The sequence below is a fragment of the Pomacea canaliculata genome, linkage group LG1, assembly GCF_003073045.1.
Source record: "Pomacea canaliculata isolate SZHN2017 linkage group LG1, ASM307304v1, whole genome shotgun sequence".
Lineage (NCBI taxonomy): Eukaryota > Metazoa > Mollusca > Gastropoda > Architaenioglossa > Ampullariidae > Pomacea > Pomacea canaliculata.
The window spans coordinates 35,676,011-35,702,706 of record NC_037590.1 but is presented as its reverse complement, the minus strand read 5'-3'; the positions used below and the strand labels follow the sequence as shown (position 1 = coordinate 35,702,706).

Below are 26,696 nucleotides of genomic sequence, written 5' to 3'. Positions count from 1 at the left end.
TACGTACCAACTTATGTTGTACTACGCGCGTACATTCATCGCACATTACTTCTAATCCAAGTAAGGAAAATCTACGTGGTAAAACATATATGTAGAACATAGCATTACACAAAATGGAATCGAGCAAGAGAAAAATAAGCAATAAAATGCAGAAAGCATCAAGCATGACGGTGTCAAAAGCTGTAGACTGGGAAAAAATGTGACATGACTATCACTGACTCATAAGCGCTGTACTCGTCTCTTACTCGATTTAGAAGCACCCTGCACATAATAGCATACAATCATGAACGTGTATTTATAAGTTCGTGATACAATGATTGGACTCTTTAATGAAAGGAAGTCAATGAAGTCAACATCAAAATTTCAAACTTTATACATACTGGTCTCGTCCAGCTTTCGATTTCGTTAACCTCGTGAACGTTATAACGAAATAACTAGACATGACTTTTTCTTTAAAGTCATGCGCTACCACATTCTGGGAAACTGAAAGGTGAGCGAGGAAACCTGATACAGAAGACATGTTTGCAAAAAGTAGTCATGCATAGCGGGGTTGGGATATGTACTATATTTGAATAACCCAAGGTATAACTTTCTGATCACGTGGTCTTCATTCCCTTTGAGAATGCGTTGACTTTGGATCGTGTGGATGTATTTTCGTTTGTCGTCGACTGCAACTGAGACGTGTAGTGCATTCATTAAAATGGATTCAGGTACGTAAAATGATATGATGATAGCTTGCATAGAACTCCGCTCTTGTACGTACATGTTAACAGGGCATCATATGGGACAAAGACCAGGCAATGAGCTTTTGTCACAAGTACCCTCCTGACTATTAAGCTCTTGTACAGTGCTTCGATAAATTGAACGAGGCTGTCTAAATTTTCACACATAGTGTCATCACGAATTGCGGGTGTGTCTTGATGTCCGTGGAGGAGGTTCCGCCGAACCACTGAGACCTACTCACCGAACCCCTAGGGTTTGATAGAACCCCGGTTAAGAACTACTGACCTAGTGCTTAGTTTCTTTGGAAGGGTTATGACTACTGATTGCGTCCATTCTGTAGTTCAGACTTAGAGTTGAAAGATTCTTTCACAGAGTAGTAAAGACCTTTCGGGAGTTGAGAGCTGTTTGAGCAGCGTTTTCTTTTCAACTTCTGTTTACATGTTTAGATACTCGACATACATGAACATCAACCCATGCACGTAAAACCGATTTCAAAAGTTTCAGTTTGATGGTAACAGCAGAATTGCCAAGCGCTCGCCCAGTTTGAGCAATCCTCCATCCCTGGACGCAATGGGTGACGGATTACACTTTGTGATGGTGGTGACATCGCATGGAATCTTCTTCCCTTATGTGTGTGGAATGTTCCAATTTATGGATATAGCTGCATAGTTACCATAGCATTTGTACCAGAATGGACTGAGTACACGTTGACATTGTGGATCGGCCGTTGACACCGAACTATAAACGCTCTATTTAGTCTGTTAGACACTTCTGAACATTACGTAAGTGGTTTATCGGGTTTTATAAGGAGGTAGCGCTGATTTTTATGAGGTTCACACTTTTTATTTTTTATTAGTTCAAAGTGCATTTAAGTTAAGTATTTTTCACATGCTTGGATATGAGACTTTGAAGTTGTCATGTGCGTTAATCATTGCGATCTTCGTTCGTCGAAGCAGAAGACTGGTCTGGCTTAAGAATTTATTGTTGCCAGCCCTTTCAATAAATTTGTATGTTCATCGTTCTATGTTATCATCTGCCATTCTACCCCCTGGCTCTCTCTGTATTTCTGCTCATTTCCTCCCGAAGTGAAAATGTAAAGAGCGAGCCACGTTTAACCTTTGTGTTTATATACAATATCCGGAGATAGCTTTTGGCACACGCACCCTCAGTTTCACTTCCACTGACCATGGACGTGTACTTAGTTCGTGCACTGACTAACCAGTCTTACCAGAGTACCTGGTCATGTGGTGAATGGAAATCTCGCTTTATTTATTAAATCTGGGGGAAAACAACTTTCAGTAACATTTTGCCTAAACTGTAAGTACTGCATGAAATGAATAATAATTCCTTACACATATTACATTTTTATGGTAGCCTAACTCAAACAGTTATTTAGACTTAAAAATCAAGTAGTATGCAGCTTTAAAGCAACATCTATAATGTATCGTTCCCCATTTCCAATGTGTTTGTATGTCTGGAGTTGCACTCTTTCTTACACAGTTCGCACCAGCAGGGGAAGCGGATAGTCGAGTGGTTAGAGCGCTAATGTTCGAACTGAGAAGCGCGCTGGTTCAATGCCTGATTAATGCAGAAAACTTCCCCCAGTTGACCCAGCTGGCATGAATGGGTACTTGACTCCTTAGAGCAGTGGTTCTCAAAGTTTTTCGGACCGCGGACCACTTTACTTAAGTAAAAGCTATGGCGGACCACCAAGACCTAAGTAAAAAATATGGCGGACCACCAAGGCCTAAAAATCAGTCTGTACTATGAATTTCAAATTTAAATTGCCGCATTTGTTTCATTTTAATTCAAAACTAAATGTCCTGTTGTAAAAGTAGTATAGTAATAAGTTGACATAGAACTACGTATACCTCGTTCTTTGTCATTAAAATGTTAATGCGAGGAATGCATCATTTTAAACATCACTTTGCTGACATATGACGACTGTCAGCCGCGGACCACCTGACTTATACCCGCGGACCACTAGTGGTCCGCGGACCACACTTTGAGAACCACTGCCTTAGAGGGCTGGGGAAGATAAGGCAGCGAGAGAGAGGAAATTGAGCACACCCTCATGTAAAGCTGGCACCTCACCCCACCCCAACGACCTGAAAAAAGGGGATGACCTTTACCCTACCTATTCAAATGTGCAGCTCGATGAGGGTATTTCACCAAGGTAGGGGACCTAAGGTAGCAACTAAAAGAATAACATGAGCCACCACAGATATATGTGCTTGAAGATTGGCGGGTGTCACGGTGCGCACGGCCACCCCTTTAGGAGAGTAAACATCGCTAGCCTCGTGCCTTTGTTCTGATGGTCGTGGATTGGTATCCCACATACACACAATTAGGCGCGCACGATTGGATACTTTGGGAAATGGAGCTTGAAATATATGTCAAAGGTGCAACTCCTCTAATTTAGAAAAAAAAATGTATAACGTTTCAAAAAGTATACATTGGTTTTGCAAGTAACTGTAATTGGACAGATTTTTCTTCACAAGAAGAGATTAAGGTTATTACCTATTTACACACAGTGTCTTTGCACGAACTTCTCTCTTCATATCGCGTACAACTTAACCCCAATTTTCGTCTCTCGAGGTTTTTTAGGCATTTAACCATCCGGAAAGCAGATCATATTAACCTTTTTCTTGCCTTTTTTTAAATTTACCGTTGAAGCAATTAATAACACAGCGCTGATCGTTTTCAACCTTTAGTTTTATGCTCATGTGTGTAGGTAAAAGAAGGTGAATGGATTACCCCAACTTTGTAACTACCCACCAGCGCGAACTGTGCAAATACATGTACCTTCATTGTGTCGATGCTTCGTCTATAGTCTCTTTTTACTGGGTTCTTTAGCAATGAATGGGAAAAAGCACGGGTCTTTATTTCGGAAATAAAAGTCCGCGTGAAAAGAATGAGAATTTTACAGTCGTGGGAACCTATACAAGGAGGTGTAGCTATTGTCGGTACGCAGCCTTTTCGATAAGCTTGTTTGGAGACGCTTTTGGAAGTAACCTTTCAGACATCAGACATCTGGTTTCCAAGGGTACAGCATTTCACTTTTTGTCTACATTTACAATCACTTACCCGTCCGTATACAAGTCAAAAGAACTGCAAACAATCGGCGAAGACTGAAATCCGCGCCGAATAGCAAACATCACGCTCGCCAAGCAAGGCGTACGTTGGCGATGTTTAGCTACGGTTAGCAACAGCAAATGAGTTCAGCTCACTGAATTTTAATTTAAACAGCCGCACATGCGCTGGGTTTAAACCAGTTGTAAGTACGGAAATTCCATGCAACCTCTGTTGAAAAGTAACAGGAGCGAGGTAAATATTTGTAGTGAAAATGCACGGCTTTGTACAGAACTGTGTTGTTTGTATAATAGTATAGCTACATGTATTTTTTACATCCATGTGCTACTTTATAGTGTGGCTAATGTTCAGTGGCCATATGAATGCCATGGACATATTTTAGTTTGCGGGGATTATTGACACTGTAGATAACGAGCAATATGTTGTACCATTGATTAGTTTGTTTATCTTGCTATTTTGCTCATTTTCTTTTCGTTTTGCCACGGCTGCGATAAGAAATGTTATTATGACAGGACAAGTACACACGCGACAGATTGACGGAATGCCTGCCTTTGCACGCACATCGTGCCGCCGCAGCAGTTACTTTGAAAAATAATCAGTCGATCAGATTCAGGGGTTAGATGGAGTACAGATATTTTGATTTAAGGCAAATCTATAGTCTGCTAGGTAAATACGACCAGGTGCTGGTATGACCAGGCGTTGCTTAAAACATTGATACACATCTCGGCAGCAACAGATCTTTAGAGATTTAAAATATTGGCGGTCCCCCGTGGCAAGTATAATTATGTGTGCCTGTATATCAGCCCTAGTATTGCTAGCTAAAGCTCATCAGCGAGGACGCTGTTAGAGAAAGAGTCGGCGGGGATGTAGTGGGCTGGATGTCATTTATGAAGTAGCTGGAGAAAGGCAATCAAATGCTGAAGGTTCCTGCCTTTTTGGTTCAAGTGTTGGACTGTTGTCGTCAGTCCACAACCCCCTCCACTTGGTTACACAACAACGCAAAAGCATAAATTAACAATGGAAAGGACAAGCAAGATGTGGGCATTACTCTAGCCAGTCACGTACTCGCAATACAGCAGGGTAGGCGTTACCTGCAATGTTTATTCATTCATCAGCTTAAATAAAGACACGGATTACAAGTCTGTTTAGCATATTTTTTTAGAACATAATTCATAAGTAAAGTATAACCATTACAGTTTCATTTATATCGGTGAAAGGCCTACATTTCGCAGAAATCCATCTGATAGCAGGCACCAAAAGAGAACAGAAAAATTCTTCACAACAGACAGAAAAATATGTTCGAACGTATATGGACTGATAAGAGCAGCGTCGTGGTCATTGGCAAGTCAACGCAGATATATGTATATATTATAAATGACACGGATGCTCCACGTCACATATCCGCATCAGGGTCGCGACAGCAACAGCGGCAATGGCTAGACTGTACACTTGTACAGTGTCTGGTGCAACCATAACATCAAAATTGTTACGAAGTACAATGTGTACAAGTCATTCATAGTACCTATCCTGCTTTACGGATGTGAAACGAAGACTCTGCTTGTCGATAGGGAGACAATAATATAGGTATTCGAGAACAAGGACTTGAAGAGGCCGCTCGGGTTTCGTACAGGGAACACAAAACCAATAAAGCACTTCGCCACACTTGTAGAACACCAGGAACTTAGCCCAGATGCTCCTAACTTTGTACTTGGTGATTTTAATAACTGGGGTTGTACGATCTGCTCTGCCTGCTTTCAAACAATATGTAACTTGTAATACCCGTCTTGATGGTGACCCCGATCGTTGCTACGGCAACATTCCAATGTATTCAAATCCATCCAGCTCCCTCAAATCGGTCAGTCCGATCACAACGCTGTACGTCTTATTCCTGCCTACAGAGTAGATTATGCAAACAAACTGAATGCATTTTATTGTCGCTTTGAGAGGGATGATGGTGGGGAGGACTTATTTAATGTGATTTCTGCACTGGAGGAGAGAGTAGGGGAGGAGCAGCATGGGAGCGAATTGGATGACTTTGTGATTAAGGAAAACGCTGTTTTATCCCTTTTTAGACCGGTGAATGTGAGGAACGCATGTGGCCCTGATGGTATTTGTGGAAGAGTGTTGAAAAACTGTGCGACTCAGCTGTCTGGTGTTTTTACTCAGTTGTTCTCTTGGTCTGTAAAATGTGAGTACTGTACCAAATATCTGGAAACATCCATCATTTGTCCTGTTCCTAGAACCAAAAACCTCTATTGCCAGTTGTCATACCACGTCATATAATTTCTCCTAGTGAGATAATAAAGTTCATTGAATTGAATTGAATTGAATTGACTTCCACCATCAACAGTCAAGCACCGTCTTGTTTGGCCGTGTGACCCGGAACGACACTATATCGAAAACTGAATCTCAAATCATCTTAAAAAGGAAGTGGATGCCGAGGAAGTCAGAGGAAGACTTCTCTTACGAATGTAACATTATGGACTGGTCGTCACGTGCACAAAAAAACAAACAAACAAAGAAAAAACTACTTATTATCGCTCAAGACAGGCTAGAGTGGCGAGCTATATCAGTTGCCACACCTATCCATGAGCTCTTCATAACGACCGGTATCAGTCAAGGAACTAATTAAAAAAATTAATGATAAGCACACAAAAAAGAGACGTTCATTTCTTCGACCCATGCACTTTATATACTTTTCTGGTTGTCTATAATAACAAGGAAAGCAATTTTGATAAGCTTTAGGATATAGTCTATGTCCCAAAGCAACAAAGATAAATAAATACCTGAGTAATCAACTGTAAGAACACTAAGCCTCGACACCATACTTACTCAGCCCTCTAGCATGTCAGACTCTTACAAATCCGGCTAGATGCACACACAATCACTTACTTTAGAATAGTTATGCGTACAGCATATTGTTTATAAGGAAATATTTCTCGCACTTCATACGTTGGCTGCTTTAACACGGAAAGGTGGACAAACGCGTGAGGATGCTCCAACCTCTGACGCCCTCGCACAAAGCGTGACGTCACTACGCAGACGTAGCTTCAAATGTGTTCCGCTTGTTATTACTCGCGCTTCGTGTCTGCTAATACATTGTTTAAAAGAACAGATCAGCTATCTTTAAATATTCGTGTGGTGATATTCCTTTTACATAATGCTTTCACAGCGTGTTTTATCCAGTCAGGTGTGGGTTATGATGGGGTGTGGTTAGTCATGGGGTTTGGAGTAGGGTTTGGGATAGTACAGAGGGTAGAGATAGGTTTATACTAAATGACGTACAAAGTATAGAGGGGCGGTAATCCAGCGGTGAATGATTAGAACAGGGGTGGGCAAAGTTTTCTTCTTTTATTTTATATATAGATTCTTTTTTCACTTAACTGCTAGAAGGAGGCTCCATGCCAGTAAGCTTCCGGTTTATTCACATTTCAGATTAACTACTAAAACGAGGCATTAAACAACATAGCTTCCGGTTTATTCACAGTCTTTGTTACGGCTCGCCGAGACTAACAGCGGATCACTTCGGAGGCCAAGAGTGAGTCTCGGCATACAGACATCAGTCCATAAACACACGTCCATGGTGAGACGAGACGACAGATGTCATAGTTGTAATGACGTCAAAAGACTAGTTTGACGTGAGGAGAGAAGCAGACATGCTGAACTGGTGAAGCCATCGAGAATAAAAGGACGCGACATTTTGCTGGCGCTGTTCCTGCTCCACAGCGCCAACTGATGTCAACGAGTGGTGCTGGTGTGATGTGATGTTGATGAGGTCCTACCTAGCACTCAATCAAACGCAGGCAAAACTGTTCTCGACCCGTTCTGCACGTCTGCTTCTCTCCTCACGTCAAATTAGTCTTTTGACGTCATTACAACTATGACGTCTGTCTTCTCATCTCACCTCTGCCCTCACATCGCCCTAATCAATCACCGCCGGACTACCGCCCTTCTACAAAAAGCAGAAGAAATAAAATAACGGCGCCTGCTCAGAATGCCTGTGTCGGCCTACTAGCAGCCGCGTGTGTCACAAGTAGATGTTTCCGTTGTGCCCTGCCCCCATCCCAAGATTTCGGCCAGTTATGCAGCATGGCACGAATGCAGAAGAAGAAGAAAAAAAACCTTACAAGCCTACTGATGGAAGGACATTTTAAGTGCGGCGATAAGAACAGACTGGAGTTTCGCCTGTGGATTCAGTCACCAAGATGTGTATTTTCTGTCATCATAACTCACTGCCACAGGTCTGTCTGTGTGTACGCATGACATACAGCCGTAACCCAGTGTAACCTTACTGTCGTCTTCTCTCACACGCCTGTATTCAGTTTCCGGCTAACGTGACGGACCGCCATTTCGATCACAAGACGTGCAAGAGTGGTCCTACTTGGATTTTCCTCTCACGTGACTTTGCTTCCATCCGGCGAAAGTTTTGGCATCGGCTGGCACGAGGTCTAATCTCGGCCCAGCGGGAGATGAAAGCCTTGTGTACTTTCCAAGGTGGAAGGTTGTGCCCTCAATACGAGATCCTTCATTTCTCAAGACCGGGATCTGTCATCTGCTACTCCAACTGCCTGTCTTGCCCTGCGGGCAGTCAACCGCAACTTGTCGTCTTGAAAAAAATGTGATGGTAAGGATGAAATATTGTGACCCCCCTCCTCTAAACAAAAATGGCGAAAGAACCGTCGTCTCTTTCTTTCTTTATCTCGTCTTTCCTTGCTCCATTTCTTCGTGTTTTCTTCTCCTAATGTCTTAATATTGTAGTTAATTCTCGTCATATATATATATATTGCTCAAAACAATGGAAAGGCCACCTTCATATTTTATACATTTTTATTAATCGTGTTTGTATCAACACAGAGCAATTCCTTAAATATATTTTTTAAAGTGAATGTATTGTGTGGGTGAACATTCAACGTGAGTTTGATGACAGTCCAGTTTGGTCTTGTACGTGCTCAGAGCAGTCAGGTCATTAAACCCACCAAAACAGCGTGCAATTGCGAACATATCCACATGACAAGGAAGAATTCAACAATAGAAAAAATGCAGTGCACGCGGAAGCCCTGTCCATTGTCAACACAGCTCAGTAATTTTACAGGCCTGGGAGAGTTTATTGTTTCTATGCGTCTTTTTAATCTTCGTCAGAGACCACGGAAGTCATTGCGTTGCTGCACGAGGATGTATGTGTTCGAGAAATTGGACCCCGATTATTAGTTGCTCACTCTACGAACTAATATCCATGGACTGCTGGCAGGCGATTTTTTTCCAGTTAACTGCTAAAACGAGGCATGAGACGACATAGCTTCCGGTTTATTCACATTTGAGATTAACTACTAAAACGAGGCGTTAGACGACATAGCTTCCGGTTTATTCACATTCTTTGTTACGGCTCGCCGAGACTAACAGCGGATCACTTCGCTAGAGGCCAAGAGTGAGTCTCTGCATACAGACATCAGTCCATAAATACACGTCCATGCTCACTCTGTCATTCAAACTCTTCGAGGTCGCTACAATGCAACGGGAAGCGAAGACACCCTGGACGCCTGGGATCAACTACGAGACAATTTCATTGTTTTGTCGGCTCTAAGAGAACAGCCACTGCCAGAACACTCATCAGACAGCTGTAAGTAGCCTCCAACATATTTGTTAGTGACCAAGCTTTGGGAGAGCAATTTTCGGCCAAGGCGACCCGCTTTCCGCCCTGTCCTGACACCTGCACATCGCGCTGCTCGTCTTGCTTGGGTAGGACTCCATCAGTCAAATCTGATGAATCTCACTTTGCCAAGTATTTCCACGATGTCCGAATCCTCGTCTGGAGACGACAGGCTGAGCGTTAACACGATCGCGCTGTGGTACAGCGTGATTGCTATGGTGGTAGATCCATCGTGGTGTGGGGTGGGATGGGGACGACCTACAAAACTCCCCTTTACCTGGTGCAAGGCAATATGACAGGAGGGGTATGTGGACCAGTGACTTCGACCCAACACCCCCCACCCTCGCAGCAGTTGACCTCAATCAACTTACGATTTTTTTTCAGCAAGAGTGGCAGGCAGTTCCTCAAAGGACTCTGAGAACATTGGTTTAATCCATGAGACAACGGTGTCTTGCCTGTGTTCACGCCAATAGTGGATAATCACGAAATCGACTTTCTTTTTCTCTATCACGTATCTGAATTTTGAAAAATTTGGCTATGTCAGTCCAAGCTCAAATTCTTTTTGTTGAAAGGATGATTTGCTTCAATGAAATTTGCTGATATTTCATTCAATAAATAAATAAATAAATGTTTTGATTCAATGTTACTGTTTGTGTTTCCTGGCACGAAACAGTGATTGACTATGCAACTGGCCTTTCCATTGTTCTGAGCAGTATATTTACATTTTGTGTGCATGTATAGCATACATTTCTTTAGGTGAAAAGGGTAGGTGGAGGGACGTCGCTCAAAAAATAATTATGGTGTGTAAAGTGACAGGTAGAAGAGCCTGAACGGTGGGCAGGACTACCCCAGGCTGTTTAAAGTCCTCCAGTCGTAATGAGATGTCCCAAATTCGGAACATTTTGCGAGGTAGACGGTACTTCAATATGCGTTCCTGCTATTGCCAAACGTCCAGTACCCTGGTTAAAGCTCTATAGGAGAAGAGTTAAAAGAGTTTAAAACCTGTTGGTGTTTTCGGTTTTGCCTAACACTTCTGACTCACGGTTTCAGAGAAATAAAGCCAGGGAGATCAGCGAGAATGTAATTTATCAGACTGTTAAACGGCGTGCAAGGGTAAAATAATTTATTTTTGGTGTTCCTGCACACAATGTCGCTGTAATGATTAAGTATAAATGTACATTTGCACATAGGGAATCAAGTAAAAATCTATCCATCATCAACTGGCTGATTGTGTGTGAAAGATAAATGTGTTCCAAATAAAATATCTCTGCTAGAAATTTGGGTTACTGTCAGACCACTTCCTAGTATCGTTTGGCCTGGCTGTAGAAATCCGAGAATGGGTATCTTTGTCCAGAGAGGGTTGGAAGAAAGGCGAAATAGCGAGAGGGAAAGGAAAGGAGCACTACTGTCACAAAAAGCTGGTCCCCAACCCTTCCCTCTTTCCACTCAACGACCCTTAAAAACGAACAAAAAACACCGTTCGTTCTATTAGCTTTACCTGCAGGGCTGGTATTTCCGATTTAGACTAAGATTTGAAGTATGGATTATATGCACCTGTCTCAGTTTGCAGTTAACGCTTTAAAGGAGAATTACTTCTTATCACGTCACCAACCGTCCCTCCGCACCTTGGCTCACATCAAAGGTGATTGACGCCAAAAAGAAACGGTGCCCCTCTGAGAGTCAATGCAAATAACGAAAATAAAGGGGGCTGCAGCATAGAGGGTACTAAGCAAACACTTTAGGTTTTTTTTACCGAAAACCGCTACACTTGAACGGATGTCAGATGACTTCTATGAATACTTTATGAAGAAGACTAATAGCATCAGAGCGGACTGGCAACATTTGCTGACACTTCTAGCAACGCTTTCTTCCTTTGAGTTTTATTGAGATTGCACCTGGTACCCAGTCATAATGCAGTCTCCAAAGAAATTCTTACTCCGTAATCTGTTTCCACCCACCTGTAACACGAATGTCTTATCTGCTGATTCTGTCGTCATGTCAACCACTTTTGTTGACCGGCACGGTAACTTCTTCAATTAAGCATGTCATAGTCACCCGGCGCCTCGACCGCAACGACTTATATAAAGCTATTGCCCTGTCTCAAACCTTCCTTTCTTGTCCTAAATCCTGGAAAATCTTGCTCTTAGCCAACTATACTACCACATGACAGGACCATGAGGTATGGTCCTCATTTCAAGGAATACCTAAAACCCGTAAGATATCCCTATTATATTGTTCATTAAAAGCAGTTCATTAACGGAACTACTCCTGTTCAATCTTCGCAGCTCCTCTCTGGATTGTACCTGGTACCTCTGTTCGCACGTTCTGTCACTCTTTTTTTGTGAAATGTCTTCTCAGTGTCACTCCAACACTTTCTCCCAGTCTCCGAAATCGCTCGGAGCAGATATCCCCCTTGATGCTTTAATAATAAATATTGCGAGCAGTGAAGTAGTGGAGACAGCCGGTTACATACTAGCAAAGCATTACAAATAAAACCCATTAACTTTGTTCTTAACGGACAAGCCAGAGCACGTCCTGGCCATTGAACAGACACAGACAACTGCCAATCATCATTGTAAAAAGCTTTATTATACACCGGGAAGTGTTTTTGAGAAAAGCTTTGAGCGTCGAATCCGCTTCTCGATGTCGAGGCATCGGAAAGTGTCAAGTGTACAGGTGCTCGCGGCGACACCAGCGCCATGGCTATTGGCAACGCTATAATTAATGAAGACATTTATTGATAACGAGGGTTGTAACAGGAAGCAAACAGCTCAGGGATCGACCTACAGGACGCTGCAGTGCTGGAGGTCAAAGGTCGCTGTGTCAAGGCATGCAGCACGCACTGCTCACGCTCTCCGCAGTGCTTGCATCTGACGTCACAGGGTGTAGCATCGATCTCCTCTGTCTGCAAGGTTTCCCTGGCAACTGGCAGTCCTATAACACGAAGACTGCGTGGAGCTGGTACGTCGTTAGCCATCAACCTTGGACGGCCCGTCGCCTCTCCAGCTTGTTTTCGCTTGCCATCAGCGCGTCTGTCAGCGGATGAGGGTGGATGGGCGCTGATAATAGAATACTATCACTTACCGCCATTGGAGGCGTGCACGTGACCGAGAAAGGTTATCGGTTTTGGTGATTTGTGTTCGGAAGGACTTGGTGAGTGATCCGTATTTTTATTATTTCACCCATAGAGACGTATAAGCAAACGCATTGTTACAATTCCATCATTTTGAAAAGGCTACAAGGACATCTCTCTCACATCTGTGTGCATCTCTCCTACGCACGCACGCCCACCCACACACACACAGGCCTGACTATAGATGAGAGTAAGTGTGGTGGCTGTTGTACCCAGGATCGCGGGCTGTATACAGGGCCCAGTGTCAGTCCGTGCGATTCTTGATAATGTCGTTTGATTACTTTTTATTTAAGAATTTTATTGGAAAAATATCAAAGCATTAGTTTTGTTGATTTCGAATTGAAGACAGGAGAGATCGAGGTATTCCCAGGCCTATGGGAAGGGGTAGGGAATGGCGGAGTGGCGGTGTGGAAGAGTAAGCAGGGCAAACATGTTTTTATGACGCTGGTTGTGGGACTGCCGCTTGACACCCGTTATTTATGGCGACCTTAAAACTCGCACTACACGTTGTTACGATTGTTTGCAATATCTTCTTGTAGTTCCTTATTGGTACTATGTTTCATTTTCCTCATGCCCTTCACTTCCCAGTCATTCAGAATGTTATTTTCCGCCCACGTCTTTAGCCGGGTAGAGGGAGGGGAGCAGCATACGAGATGCTGGTTGCAGCAGTAATCATGCTTTGCTAATCGCTTTGATCTGGTCCACCCTTACCTCCCTCGCCCCGACTCCGCCCCATTCTTTTATGCGCGACAGTAGAGTAGAAGTTTGTCCTTTAAAAGCAGAAAGTTATGTTCCCTAGAATCTTACAGGTCTGTGACGAGTTTGTTGAACTGTGGAGAGCGAGAAGAATGATGTAAGCAATTAAAAGGGGCTGTTAGCTAAACACGTGCACTTTTTAGGCCTGACTTTGCCCACGGCCCACCCCAATCTACAGTATCGGGGCTGCGTTGCACCCTGGATCGCGTTTCCAGGTAGGTGAGCCACCTGACAACGGGGGAAAAAAATCTACACGGCACAATAGTATTTCTCCCGCAGTCGACATATGGGGAAGAATGACCTCTCGCCCTGCGGGGTGCAGACACGTTGGTTGGCTAACCGGTTGTTTTGGCGGGGTAAAGTCTTTCCATCCAAACAGAGGTGATTTCTCACTTTGAGGGGAGAGGAAAGGGGTGGAAACCAGAGAAAAAAAAAAAACCCGACGGGCGGCGCTGGAAACAGGTGTGATTTACATTGTGGAAGTGCTACGTTGGAAACGCAAGTTCAATAAGTATTGTGCCAATCTTCTCTTTAAAGTGGAAAGGCAGTGGATTATCCATCTGCATCTGCTCATCCATTTACCACAAACGACCATGTAAACAGCCCTTGATCAACTTTCACAGGATTGATAATATCTAGATACCACGGGCTGTTCTCGATCGTTGGCTCACTGGGTAAACATTTCACTAAACATCTGCTTCGCTGAACTGTGGGCCACCCTATAGCTACATAAGTGAACTACGGTCATGGAGCCGACATTCTACCACGATGGCAACCACGCAGCAGACTGTCTTCACTGACTTGGACAGGTCCCATGCTGGGTTAAAGATGGCTCCCAGTGACCAAGGTAGCCAATGCCGGTGCTGTGATGGTTAGTACCGAATCTTACAACACGAAACCTTTTGCAAGTTTTTTTTTATATCTTTGTGAAGAAGTGGTTGTGAATGTTTATGAGGGTTGGGTTTCTCAACGTGATGGACGGTCAGGCAGATTGGTCAGAGACACCATAATTTATTCTTCTTTGGCAGATCAGGGGTATGGTAGAGTTTTCAGCTTTAAAGAGCCCCAGGCCTGTCACTTCCCATGCCAACCCACTCAGAAATCTGTGGTGTGGACAACATTGGTAAAGACGTTTCAGTTTTAGACAAGGTGGGGTGGGGAGGGAATGGGTGTTTTAGACAGAAGAAAGGACGACTCAGGTTTTTTTTCCACTTCTGTGTGTGCTGAGGCGTGGCCGCTCGCTCAAACCATTTATGTGGACGTTCACATTTTCACATTCTTGGGTTTGTGTGCTTATGTGTTACTGTGTGTGTATCCATTCATAGAAATAGAAACGGTAGGGACCTTCGAGTGCTGTTGCAAGTCGTTTGTTTATTTGTCGCTCGCGTTTTTAACACTCCAGTCGTCAGTCTTTGGTGGCAAAACAAAGCGCAAGAAAAGATTTTCAACTTAAATTTAAAAATCATAACAAACCCTTTTTTGTGGGGAAGAGATTTAGTTTGTCCTTTGCCTACTATGCAAAATAGTCCATCACTGACACTGTTGCTGATTTTCTAATTTACTAAAAGAAATAGAAAAAGAGGAGCCTTTGTTTGTTGCAGCACGTTTGGATCGCTTGTTTTAATTTATGAAAGGAATAATTTATGTTCTTTGCTGTACGTGCCCTTTCACCACCACAACCACCACCACCACCACCAGCAGCACCAGCAGCAGCAGCAGCAGCAGTAGCTTTAAAATCTTTAATTCATTTTTCCTCTATTTGTTTTGACCGAGATAGGAATGGTGGAAATTTATGTAGTAATGTTGAGCCAGTGTAGTGTTTAATTACTCTCTTGTTCGGCCCATGGTCGATATTGCGTTATTAAATGGAGGTAATAGCAATCAATTTAGCATAATGCTAATTGGCTAATTGGAAAAACCTAAAAGACAAGCAAAATTTAATAATTCTTGAGCCCCATAAAGGTCGATGTGCTCATCTGTCTCGGGACCTATGCTTCTCTCTCTCTCACACACACATACAACAAAGCACGGTGATGGACTTTGCTACAAGCTACAACAAGACTCTATTGATAATTGCGGAGAGACGAGTCCTTGTCCTGGGTCCACCCACGGCCATTCGTCTCTCTTTTGGTGAAGAATGCAAGCCTGAAGGTTTCATGTCGGCCGCAGGCATGTTTCACAAACTACGACATAAACTCATCCGTCTTTGCTGGTTGTGTGAGGATGACATACCTCATTCATCATTTTCCGGTTGTGTGAACACTCTGGGGGGAAAAACTACTTTTTACGTTGCCTACGAAAAAATCTCAAATTTCTCTGCATCCGAGGAGAATTGTTGTATATGTTTACAAGAGAGCTGAAAAGAGGATAACAGGGTGACTACATGCAAAGCTCAAAGCAGCACACTACCCGGTTCAATACCCGTCTGGCGTAGCGTACTCCTCCCTGTTAACCTGTGTATGGAACTAAGTATCTGACTCCGCATCAAGGCAGCGATGGAAAGATGTGCACTGCTCTCAGTCACACAAATGCTGATCCCCTCTCTCAGATAAGTTAAGTATTCTTATTCTCCAAACGACTGTCACGTAACGGGACTACCTTTACGTTTAAAATTGTTGACATTTTTAAAGGAGGGACAGCTCTTGTCTTCCGCCTGGGGTGTAACATAGCCTGTTCTCGAGGATGACAACCCTTCCTGTTCTTGACAGCTCACATCTGGCCTGATCGAACACTGAAAATAAGTTCGTTTTTGAACTCACGCTTGGTCACAGCACAATTCAAGTCTGTTCATAAACGAAATTGCAGATGTTGAACCGAAGTTAAGTGAAAGGAAGCTTTGGGCACAGCCATCGGAGAAAAGATCTATTAAAAAAGTGTCTTAAGACTACAGTTTCGCAAATGCTCATCATGACAAAGGGCTAACTGTGTTCTCTGGGTACATCGGTGTCATTAATCTGAAAATAGTAACAAAGAAAGGATTTTATTGTCAAAGCGAGGAAACTGTATCCGGTATAGTAACCATGAGAGACATCGAGAACATGGTTTATTGCGTGGTCTGAAAACAAAGCTTCTGTTACAGTGTCAGGAGGGCGAACTACGTATACGTTGAACTTTTTGTAAACGACCATTTGTTTTTTCCTTTTTTCAATAGGTCACTGAGGACAGGCTTTGGGACAGGTCTGGAAAAGTTTAAAAAGAACAGGATCTTCTGTTATTGTTATGAGACCAACAATCAGTTTCGTTAGCTCTTCAACCCATTGTGTGTTTGTGATGGGGTGGGGGATGGGGAGGGCCGGGGAAGGTTGGGTGTGTTTTACACGCGGGCAGCACCTTCCATCTATGTACTTTAAATAACATAAAAACATTGGGTATTATGAGCTGGTTTTCACATCTTCGAACAGGGAAGGTCGTCCTACGGTCGTGGGACATTTACAGCTTATGATATCGATAAGGATTAGTGCTGTGACTCAGTTGATTTATGTGTGTCGTAGAATTTTTGTTTGGGTTTTATGTTTATTTCTTTGAGTTTGTGGGTTTGTTTGTAAGGATAGAAGGCCTCCCGAGCAAGCGGTGGGGATGAAGTAATTCTACTTTCCTTTTAGTGTAACTTAAACCGCTTTGTATTCAGCATAAATAATAATTCACTCATGATTATTGGTAAATAATGATAATAAAAATCTTTGTTATTTTGCACATAAAAAATCAGTTTTGCTCACGATTTTAAAAATATGAAAATCTCTGTAGATTAAAAACTGACATACACAGTCTGAGAATGTTTTTAAAATTTAGCCCAGACTGGGGCACAGTCATCATGCCAGGTACCTTCACCATTATTTAGCTATGTATATCCGAATGCGTGATAGCAGACAAACAAACAAACAAACAAACAAACAAAGAACTTAATGTGTGAAAATTTTATTCCACAAATTCGTTCCTACATACATTCTATGTTGTTAGACGGCATACACAGAATGATTAGCTGTCAACTACAAGAATTTTTTTGGCAAACAAAGGGGTTTCCCACAAACTGAAGAAACGTAAGCAAAATGTCTGTCCTACACTCATACGAATGTACACCAAAGTGCAATGTTTTATTTACCTATTTCAGTACTATACAATTAACGTCAGGCACACACGCTTACATGCGCGCACCTTCACACATACCTCACCCCACTTTCTCTATGATATTTTCTCTTTATTTATTTGTATTTATTGCTTACGTCCAGTTAAGTTTTGTGAAATGCGCTTCCCAGCTTTTCGGAAAGATACAAAACTAACATTCATAATATACGATCGTGCGCGTGCATGTGGACAAGCAAACGCGATCCTGTTCGCCAGGTGTGTAAAGTCTGCGTCTAACACACCTGCGCCATGAGTCCAGCGGCAGGTGGCGCTGACAGCAAACCTGAGATGATTTATCAATTACACTTCACAGAGCGCTGATTAGTCTAGTTACTCTAGTGTGTAGTACTTTCTAGGTCCTTGTGTCACACGCATGGGTCATGTTCTCTAGAGTACATCCTCCGTCATTTGTAATATTCAAGTCATCCAGTTGCGAAGTGGAGGAAGGTACAGGCTGCAAGACAAAGCAGTCAATACCGTTGTTAGAAATACAGGACATATACTGTACTGTGATCTATTCTTTACTTTTTGATGACTAATGTCTTCTGCAAAGCTGTAGATTATTCAGGTGGGTCTTTCAGTTGTTGTTCTTAGCTATCAATGGTTTCACCACGGACGTGTATCGGTGGACAGCTGTCTGGCTCGGTGAGCCTAAACAATGAGTGGGACTAAACCGGAAGCTGTGTATACACCTGCCTCGTGGCAGGTGGTCAGGTAATGTCGATTATGGGCTTTTTATTTTGAAACTTCAGGTTACTAATTGATTTACTGCTTGAGCGGTACCCCTACTAGTTAATGCATGTGTTTTTTTTTTAAATTAGAAAAGAAAATATATAGACAAGGACAGCAGTGGTGGGGCATCTAGTGAGGAGGAGACTGATAATGTTGATGAACCAGCCGTGAAAAAAGACATTGGTGATGTGCCTGTTATTGAAAATACTTTTTGAATATAAACCCCATTTCTGTAGAAACAACATCTGGCCAAGCTTGTTTGGCTGTACGTAAGAGCAAAGCTTTTGGTTAAAATTAATGAGCACTTTACAGTGAGAAGTGTAGTTTCCCACACGAATATTATGGAAACCCGGGGAGTTTTTTTTCTCCAAATGTATGTCTTATCAAATGTCTACTTCTGCTCATGTGTTTTGATTAAGTTCTGTCATAAACATTCATCACTTTTTACAGCTTTCCTCTCTAGTGTCGCAAGGAAGAAATGGAATAATAAGAATAGAGAGAAGTTTTCTTGCCCACAAAGACGAGTTCATTGCGCTTCATATTTTCGCTGTCGTCACCACTGATTATTTTTTTTACTTCGATGAAACAGCGTGGTAATGCAATATAGAGAAACATGGAAGTAGATAGGAAAATGATTGTGTTAAATTAATAAAAGTATTTAAACCGTCATTCCAAAGGTTTATTCCCTATAACTACTAGCCTAAAATTTAATATAATTGAATTCTCTAATCTACCACTGACACCACATGAAGCATACATTGCAAGTCTACGCACTAATCTCTCCTGTCGGATGTCACATGTTGCAGGCATGTACCGCAAGTGCTTGAGATGGAAAAACTGGATCGTGCTGGTTATCTTCCTTGTCGTCTGCATTCGCCTCCTGCGTCTCTCGTCAGACCAAGAGCCACGGGTGCAGAGCAAGATTGGGGAGAACATTCTCAACTTCAGACCTCTTATCCCCAGTTGGGAGGAGAAATTGTAAGCAAGAAACCTTCAGTCACTGTCAAAGACCCAATTCGTTTCGTCTCAGCTGACGATGTGGGTTTAAGAGGTTTACAAAATTACGACTGTGTACGTGCCATAGAAGGATTTCCGTTGTCCTCCAAAGACTTCGGCGAAAACTCTGTGCCACGTATTTGGGACGAAGATTTTATACGTCTGACGTCCAACTGTGAAAACTTTAGAAAACGCTTCGGATACGAACGTTATGGCCAGGTGAGTAAAGAAGAGCTTGACTTTCCCCTGGCCTTCAACGTTCTCCTGTACAAGGATGTGGACCAGCTTCACATGCTGCTGCGCGCCATCTATCGACCACACAACGTGTACTGCCTGCACGTGGATGGCTACGCAAATGCCTCTGTGTACAAGGCCACGGCAGCATTGGCCAACTGCCTGGACAACGTTTTCCTGACATCGAAACGAGAAAATATTACCTACAGTGGCTTTACGCGTCTTCAGGCCGACATCAACTGCATGCAGGACCACATGACGTGGAAAGCCGAGAAGCAAGGCGTGAAAACAAACTCAAAAATTCCTTGGCGCTACCTCATCAATCTGCCCAGCCAACAGTTCCCCCTCAAGACTAACGCCGAGCTAGTCAAGATCCTCACCATCTACAACGGCTCCAACGACGTCGAGGGAATCACGGCCTTTCAAGTCCTCGAGGAGCGCTTCACCCTCAAGCATGTGTACAAATGGGACCCGAAAACCCAGCGTAAGATGATTGTCAGAACTAAAGAGCGGCTGGAGCCACCCCCTTATAACGCCACAGTTGTCAAGGGCAGCGCCTATGGCGTCTTCTCGCGGGACTTTGTCCACTTCGTCTTGCATGACGAGCACGCCAAGGCGCTGCTGAACTGGACCCGTCACGTGTACAGCCCTGATGAGTTTTACTGGTCCATTCTTCACCACAATCCCAGCTTAGGGACTCCAGGAGCTTATCATGGTATGTGCATAGTGTAGATCCATCATCCATCCATCCATCATCAAGGCTGCTTTACATGTAAAGACTTTTTGGAAATATAGTAGTAATTATAGATAAAAGTAAGATGTTTGTATAGTACGGAATCTCATCACACGCCCGGGCTCTCAGAACTGTATATTCCAAGACCATCAATATGGAATACAGCTGGTAGGGAAGAAGTGTTAAAAAAATAGCACTCTCACCGAAACTGTCTTTCCCTCACTCACACTTCCACGAGTTATACGGGGCTACAGCGAGATCTCCACCATTTTTATAGACAAGGGAGGAATAACTACGATAGCTTTACGTGTTCTGTCAATTCTGTTGTGTCGTGTGATGTAATACCATAAGTCATATTAAGATGGCAAAGCTTTTAGTTTGCCGCTGTTAAGACATGACTTAAGACGTGTGTCATTTTTCCAAATCCGAACCTGGTTTTGAAGGATCAGCGAACAAAGTTGGTCTAGTTTCTTTCTCATTTGGCTCAAAGCCATCCTTTAATATCTTGGAGTTGAGATTGAGTTTCGTTATATGCTAGATAACTCGCTGAAATGTCCCAGATGGTAAAGAGGTGTGTTTCCAAAAAATAGTTCACGATCAGACATGATTTCAACTCAAAATAGATTGCTAACGTTTTTCATATACCGACTTCATAGCAGATGATCTAATTTGTCAGCAGAGTTTTCTCGTGTCTAGTTGCAGCCTTCTCTATAATTAATTAAATCGTTGAAAGAGACTGTGGTTTACCGTACCACTTACTGTAAACTATCGGCAATAATGGTCTACACGTCTTACAATACATTGCGCAATAACGACATGTCATGTTCCGAAAACTTACTGGATCCTTCAAATCGTCGTGTGTAATAATGGTTTCAAACTGTCTTTGTCTAAATCCGTTTCTGATGATAATGTATATGGTAGGTTCCGTTTAGCCAGCCGCAACTGGCCTCTTCAGTCCGACGCGGATGGCTGCTCTATTTTCTCTGCGGAACTTCACGCCAGTTGCTAGCCTTGCAGCACGTTAACCTCTCTTCGGAGCAACTCTTCTTGAGCATTTCAGATTCGCTTTCTGCTCTCCAAACTCTTCTTTCCAGTTGTTTCGACCAACCTCTCGTGGTTCAGCTTCACACGATTCATGCGCTCTCCTTCATCGCAACAAGGACAATGTTTTCATTTGGGTCCCTGGTCATGCCGGCATACCTGGCAATGTCCGAGTGGAAAAGGCCGCCCAGTACACGCGCTAGTCTCCTGGTCAAATGCACTCACTGGTGTCATCTGACTGTAAGTTTTTGTTCAAGGCTTATGTTCAGTTCCTATGGCAATGCCACTGGGGCACTCTGGGCCAGAACAAGTTAAACGGCGCCTTTACCTGTCTCTATGTCCTGTGCGGCGGGAGGAGGTAGTTCTCACTTGACTAAGGTTAGGACACACCTATGCCATGAAGTCACACCTTTTACGAGATGAACCCCCCGCCAATGTGTCCTTGGTGTCAAGGATGTTGTTGTTGTTGTTGTTGCTGTTGCTGTTATGCATGTTTTGATCAATATCCGACATCCTTGTTGCCTTGGCGTAAATAGTGCATGAGCCAGTGGTGAAATGTTAGAGCACAGAAAATACACATCGACAATAAAGTTTAGTGCGGAGCAACGTACACCTACCAAATCCGGAATATCAGCCAATATTCTTGCCACAATTGGTGTACTCGGTGATCAGAGGTCAGGACACACACAGCCACACTGTTTTATGGTATAGGAAAAGTTTTGATTTCATTTCAGGCGATCCCGACAAGAAGCCATGGCTGGCTGTGTACGCATCATGGCCCCAACGCGATTTCTGTGTGAGCGGGAAGATCATTCGTGACATCTGTATCTTCGGCGTGGGCGATCTGCCCCAGCTCGTAGAACGCAAGGAGCTCTTCGCCAACAAGTTCTACATGGACTTCCAGCCCGCCACACTGCACTGTCTCGACCAGTGGCTGTACAACAAGACTCGCTCCTCCCTTCCGTTCAACACTTTTTATTATAGAACTCTCCCTTTCGTCTGGAACATTTCATTAGAAAACGTTTACTGAACGAATTGTGTTGCAGACAGCGACAGATACTGAGAACTGGACGAAAGCAGAAACAATTTCTAACGTGTTTATATTGTTGTTATTAATGTATTTTTGGGTCAAAAATAGTACTATAAATATGAATACATTATTATATGCATGGATACATAACGCGTTCGACTATCTGTCTTTTGTCGCAAAACTTTATTGACCTGAGATGTTTATAGAAAGTAGCGAAGAAAAAATATTGACTGCTGTCTCTTCCGGCTTGAGAGAGCCTATTAATTAGACAACGGGGTAGTGGTAGTGGTGGTGATGGTGGTGGTGGTGGGGTTATAGCGGAATCTGGCTTGTTGTGTTTCGATGAAGTTTTTGTAAAATAAAGGACTGAAACGTCCTGATATTCCCGTCGGAACAAATTTAACAACTCACCAGTCACATTCAGCAAACGTACAATTTGATTAGTCGATCGCCTGGGAGTAGATACACTCAAACGAACTTTTTGTTTTTTTTGAGTCCGACAACTATAATATGCCTTGCTGTGAAAAATGGACCTCCCAGTCCGATGTTTGATGCAGCCACAACAAAGACAACTGAAGTAAACAGAAAAGTTGGCTCGTACTCGGTTTGATTCTGCTCAAATCATAATCTGGCATATAACTGCCCACCACAAACACCGTCAACGTCAGCTTACAATATAATGATCCATGGTGTAAACTCTTTTACTCACCCCATCCTACTTTTAAGGTGTTTTGAAAACCTCGATCACTCCCCGTTATTTAATACACGGCCAAGATGTAAGGTACCAAATCAGGAACTCAAACTCATGCTATCCTGTCTGTTGTTTAAATGTTCATCCTGGAAACCCTGTCCTACCGTGCTGTTTTGGGCCTCAACCATTTGTATGCCATTTGTATCAAGGAGCGAAAAAGAAAAGAGGAAGCACCCATTATCACTCGGTGTTGTACATAGTCCGTCTTCCTGCCAGGTTCTCCTTGAACTCTTTGTCGCGTGTCGCTTGCTTCTTGGGTGGTCAAGGTAAGGGGGCTGGTGGATGTCGCCTGGGGACGTGGAGGTCGCCCGGAAGCCGGAAGAGGTCGCCCTGGGGCTGGTGTAGCCAACTATCTGGCCAGAGGGAGGGCACGTCTCTCAAGTGCTACGGAGCATGAGGTAATAGACCCACCTCGTGAGACATCGAACTATAGGTGACGTAATCAACAGGATATGTCGTCACGGTCTTGACGTAAGACAGGAGGGCGGGCGTCTCCTTTGCGTAAGAAGAGCGGGAGGCCAGGGCTAGATGGGAACTATATTTATATATTGGATGCCCGGAATCGGATCGGGGCGGAGAGAGAAGAGCTGAGGTGCGGGGAGACGTCGTGTACCCAGGGTCGGGCTGTGTGCTGTCCTGGTGAACATAACTTCTCCTGTGCCTCCTGTGTGATGCTGTTGTGCGTAGGAGTCTAGCTTAGTGCGTGAGACGGGTACTAGCAAACAGTCACATTTTCCGGCGCTTTCTGCGTGTGACAGAATCAACGCGTCACGAGCCGAATTGGGTGAGTAATTAAAACTTGTCCTGTCGGCTTTTTGCAGGTCAGTAACAAGCTGACCAGTGCGCAGATATGCTGGGTGCGCGAGCGACTGTGGCTGAGAGATCTCTGTATGTGTATGGCCGAAGAATGTGTTGTTCATATGCATCGCTTTGTACAGCCTCAGAAGGATACGCTGAATAGGGAGACGGCAGGTGTAGGAAAAAGCCAGTGGATCGTCTGTCTCTCTCTCAGAGCTCAGAAGGTAGCCGGGGTGACATTAAGGTATTGTAAAGGCAAAATAAAACTGCTTAGAATCTCGTAAAGAGTAGGATCCACTTGAATCTCGTCTATTTTCGCGTCTGTTCATATGGAAAAAGTTGAAGGTTTTGTAGCATGTTGTGTTTAATAAGAGAAATTATATAGGACTTTCGTTTACTTAGACTAACAGACTGCCGTCAGTCTGTGAATTGAGGACGGAGTGCTGTTGACCACCAGAGGGCGGTCAAACCAGTGTGGAGTTGTCGGTGGATCGTCGACTTGCCGCCGAAATTCAAGTCACCACGAGGACGGATTGTGTAATCGCCAGGTGGCAGGGCAATAGACGAGGGCGTGGCGTGGTCACTGGACGAGGTGACGTCAGCATTGTCGAGTCGTATTTTGGGGACCGCCAATAAATGTACGTGTTGTATTGTCCCCTCGTGCACGTGTTTTGCGTCCACTGAGGAGTGACTGGCTTCGTTGCTGAAGGTGGGGGCGCGGGAGTCTGTGTGATTGCGAGTGTGTCTGCGAGAGCGAGTCTTGCGACGCCCGACTGCGTTACGCGACACTCTTCCTGTCCGGAGATTCGTCTTAATCGTGCTGTTGTGCTTGTTTTAGTAAATTGTTCTGGTCTCTAGAGCATCCGCCAACAATTTTTTAAGCATGCACTTTGTTTTTCCTTTAAAGAGCCGTTCTATCGGTAGCTATTTTCTTCATTTTTAAAGAGTATAGCTCTTTACCATCAGTTTTAAGGTTTTATGCCTTGTTAGATTCTGGTTTAAGGTTCAGGGTTACTGGTGGCTTATTAAGTCACAACACGTCTCTTTATCTATTACCTACAATCTGAATATTTCTTGCTTCTTATTTTGTCGAGGATGTTATCATATAACATGTGTGTGTGTTGGGGGGGTTGTTCCCAAACATTTAAATGTATGATTATTTTCTTTCTCAGTGATATTGCCTTAGTTGCTGGCATGGCGTAAAACACAACCATCCCCCTTGCTCTCATTTCATCCCATTCGCTCTTATTCGATTCTCTCTCAAATGACGACATCCTTGTTGCCTTGGCATAAATAGTGCATGGCGCAATATGTTCTGTAATACTTTTTTTTTTTTTTTGAGTCAGTGGTAAAATGTTAGAGAACAGAATATAAAACTTAGTGCGGAGCAACGTACACCTACCAAATCTGGAGTATCAGCCAATATTCATATCATATAAGATTTGGTGTACTCGGTGATAGAGGTCAGGACACACACTGTTTTATGATAAAGGAAAAGTTTTGATTTCATTTCAGGACGGCCTGACAAGAAGCCATGGCTGGCTGTGTACGCATCCTGGCCCCCACGTGATTTGTGTGTGAGTGGGAAGGTCGTTCGTGGCATCTGCATCTTCGGCGTAGGGCGACCTGCCCCAGATCATGGAGCGCAAGGAGCTCTTCGCCAACAAGTTCTACATGGACTTCCAGCCAATCACACTGCACTGTCTCGACCAGTGGCTGTACAACAAGACTATCTCCTCCCTTCCGTTAAACACTTTTTATTATAGAAAGCTCCCTTTCGTTCGGTAATATGCATTAGACAACGCTCACTGAAATAACTGTGTTGCAGACAGTGACAGGTACAGAGAAGTGGACAATAGCAGAAAAAAATTCTGACATGTTTATATTTTTATTATTAATCGACTTTTGGGGTCAAAACTAGTACTATACATATGAATTCATTATTATATACATGGATACACAACGCATTCGACTGTTGGTTTTTTTTGTTTTGTTTTGCTTTTTTGTCACAAAAATTTAATGACTTGAGATGTCTATAGAAAGTAGCAAATGAAAAAATAATGTCTGGTGTCTCTTCCGGCTTGAGAGAGCCTATTAACTACATTTTCATTTCTCTGCGTCGGTGCTTGGTTTGAGTGCCCTTTGTTTGACATTCACCTTTTGCTGGTATCTTCTTCCTTCTGTTGGACTATTTCCTTACCTGTGACCCTTCATTTCTCATCTGTGACTTTCACAAAGAAAAAGGACAGCAGACGATGCCGCCTCACACCATATGAGATGGTCATTGGGTTAACCATCAGAGGAACACCTACTGTAGTCGGACTACACCAGTTATATAATTTACTATTATTTATGATTATATTACACCTTAGCAGATTGTTTTGCCTGGTAAACAAACTGGCAAAGGTTGCGGAGGTCATCAGGTAACGCAAGGAGACCTTCAAAGAAGCCGATGCTAAGATCACCAAATGGAAATCATCGAGAACTCGCGGGGAATAAAAATGCCTACGTTTGATACTTGAATATTCGTTTTCGAACGCGACTTTGAGATCACAGCAATAACAACACATTATCTGTCATTCACCAGAAAGCGCAAGCCTTCCTCTCCTCTTCCTGCTTGCCAGTGGCCACTCGACATCAGTCAGATCTGTGGATGCTGAAACCAGGAAAGAGAACGTGGTAGTGATGGTGGTGGTGGGGCTATAGCGGAATCCGGCTTATTGTGTTTCGATCAAGTTTTTGTAAAATATTCCCCTATCAACAAATTTAACAACTCACCAGTCTCATTCAGCAAACGGACAATTTGATAAGTCGATCGCCTGGGAGTAGATACACTCAACCGTCCCCCCCCTTTTTTTTTTTTTGTTTTTTGTTTTGTTTTTTTGCCATGCAGCTATATCTGCCCAG

General features: G+C 43.3%; 1 protein-coding gene across 6 annotated transcripts; it reads left to right on the top strand.

The window, feature by feature from the left end:
* The first annotated feature begins 593 nt into the window (after positions 1-593).
* Positions 594-26,632, top strand: LOC112565138 (N-acetyllactosaminide beta-1,6-N-acetylglucosaminyl-transferase-like). Of its 6 annotated transcripts, none has more exons than XM_025240469.1 (3): positions 594-710; positions 19,013-20,151; positions 21,945-22,390. In XM_025240469.1, the coding sequence occupies exons 2-3, from the start codon at positions 19,035-19,037 to the stop codon at positions 22,238-22,240; spliced, it is 1,413 nt and encodes a 470-aa protein (XP_025096254.1). In that variant the 5' UTR covers positions 594-710; positions 19,013-19,034; the 3' UTR covers positions 22,241-22,390. The 6 variants fall into 6 exon arrangements, 5 of the variants coding, with proteins under 5 accessions (XP_025096254.1, XP_025096237.1, XP_025096271.1 ...); XM_025240452.1 differs by lacking the exon at positions 594-710 and adding an exon at positions 7,451-8,440; XM_025240486.1 differs by lacking the exons at positions 594-710; positions 21,945-22,390 and adding exons at positions 7,459-8,440; positions 25,305-26,632.
* Positions 26,633-26,696: the final 64 nt, after the last annotated feature.

What these genes read in the sequence shown, in the direction of transcription:
- LOC112565138 (XM_025240469.1), top strand. Translation starts at nt 19,035, where the DNA reads ATGGAAAAACTGGATCGTGCTGGTTATCTTCCTTGTCGTCTGCATTCG. An exon ending in GACTCCAGGAGCTTATCATG is followed by an intron (nt 20,152 to 21,944) that starts GTATGTGCATAG and finishes ATTTCATTTCAG; the next exon opens with GCGATCCCGACAAGAAGCCA.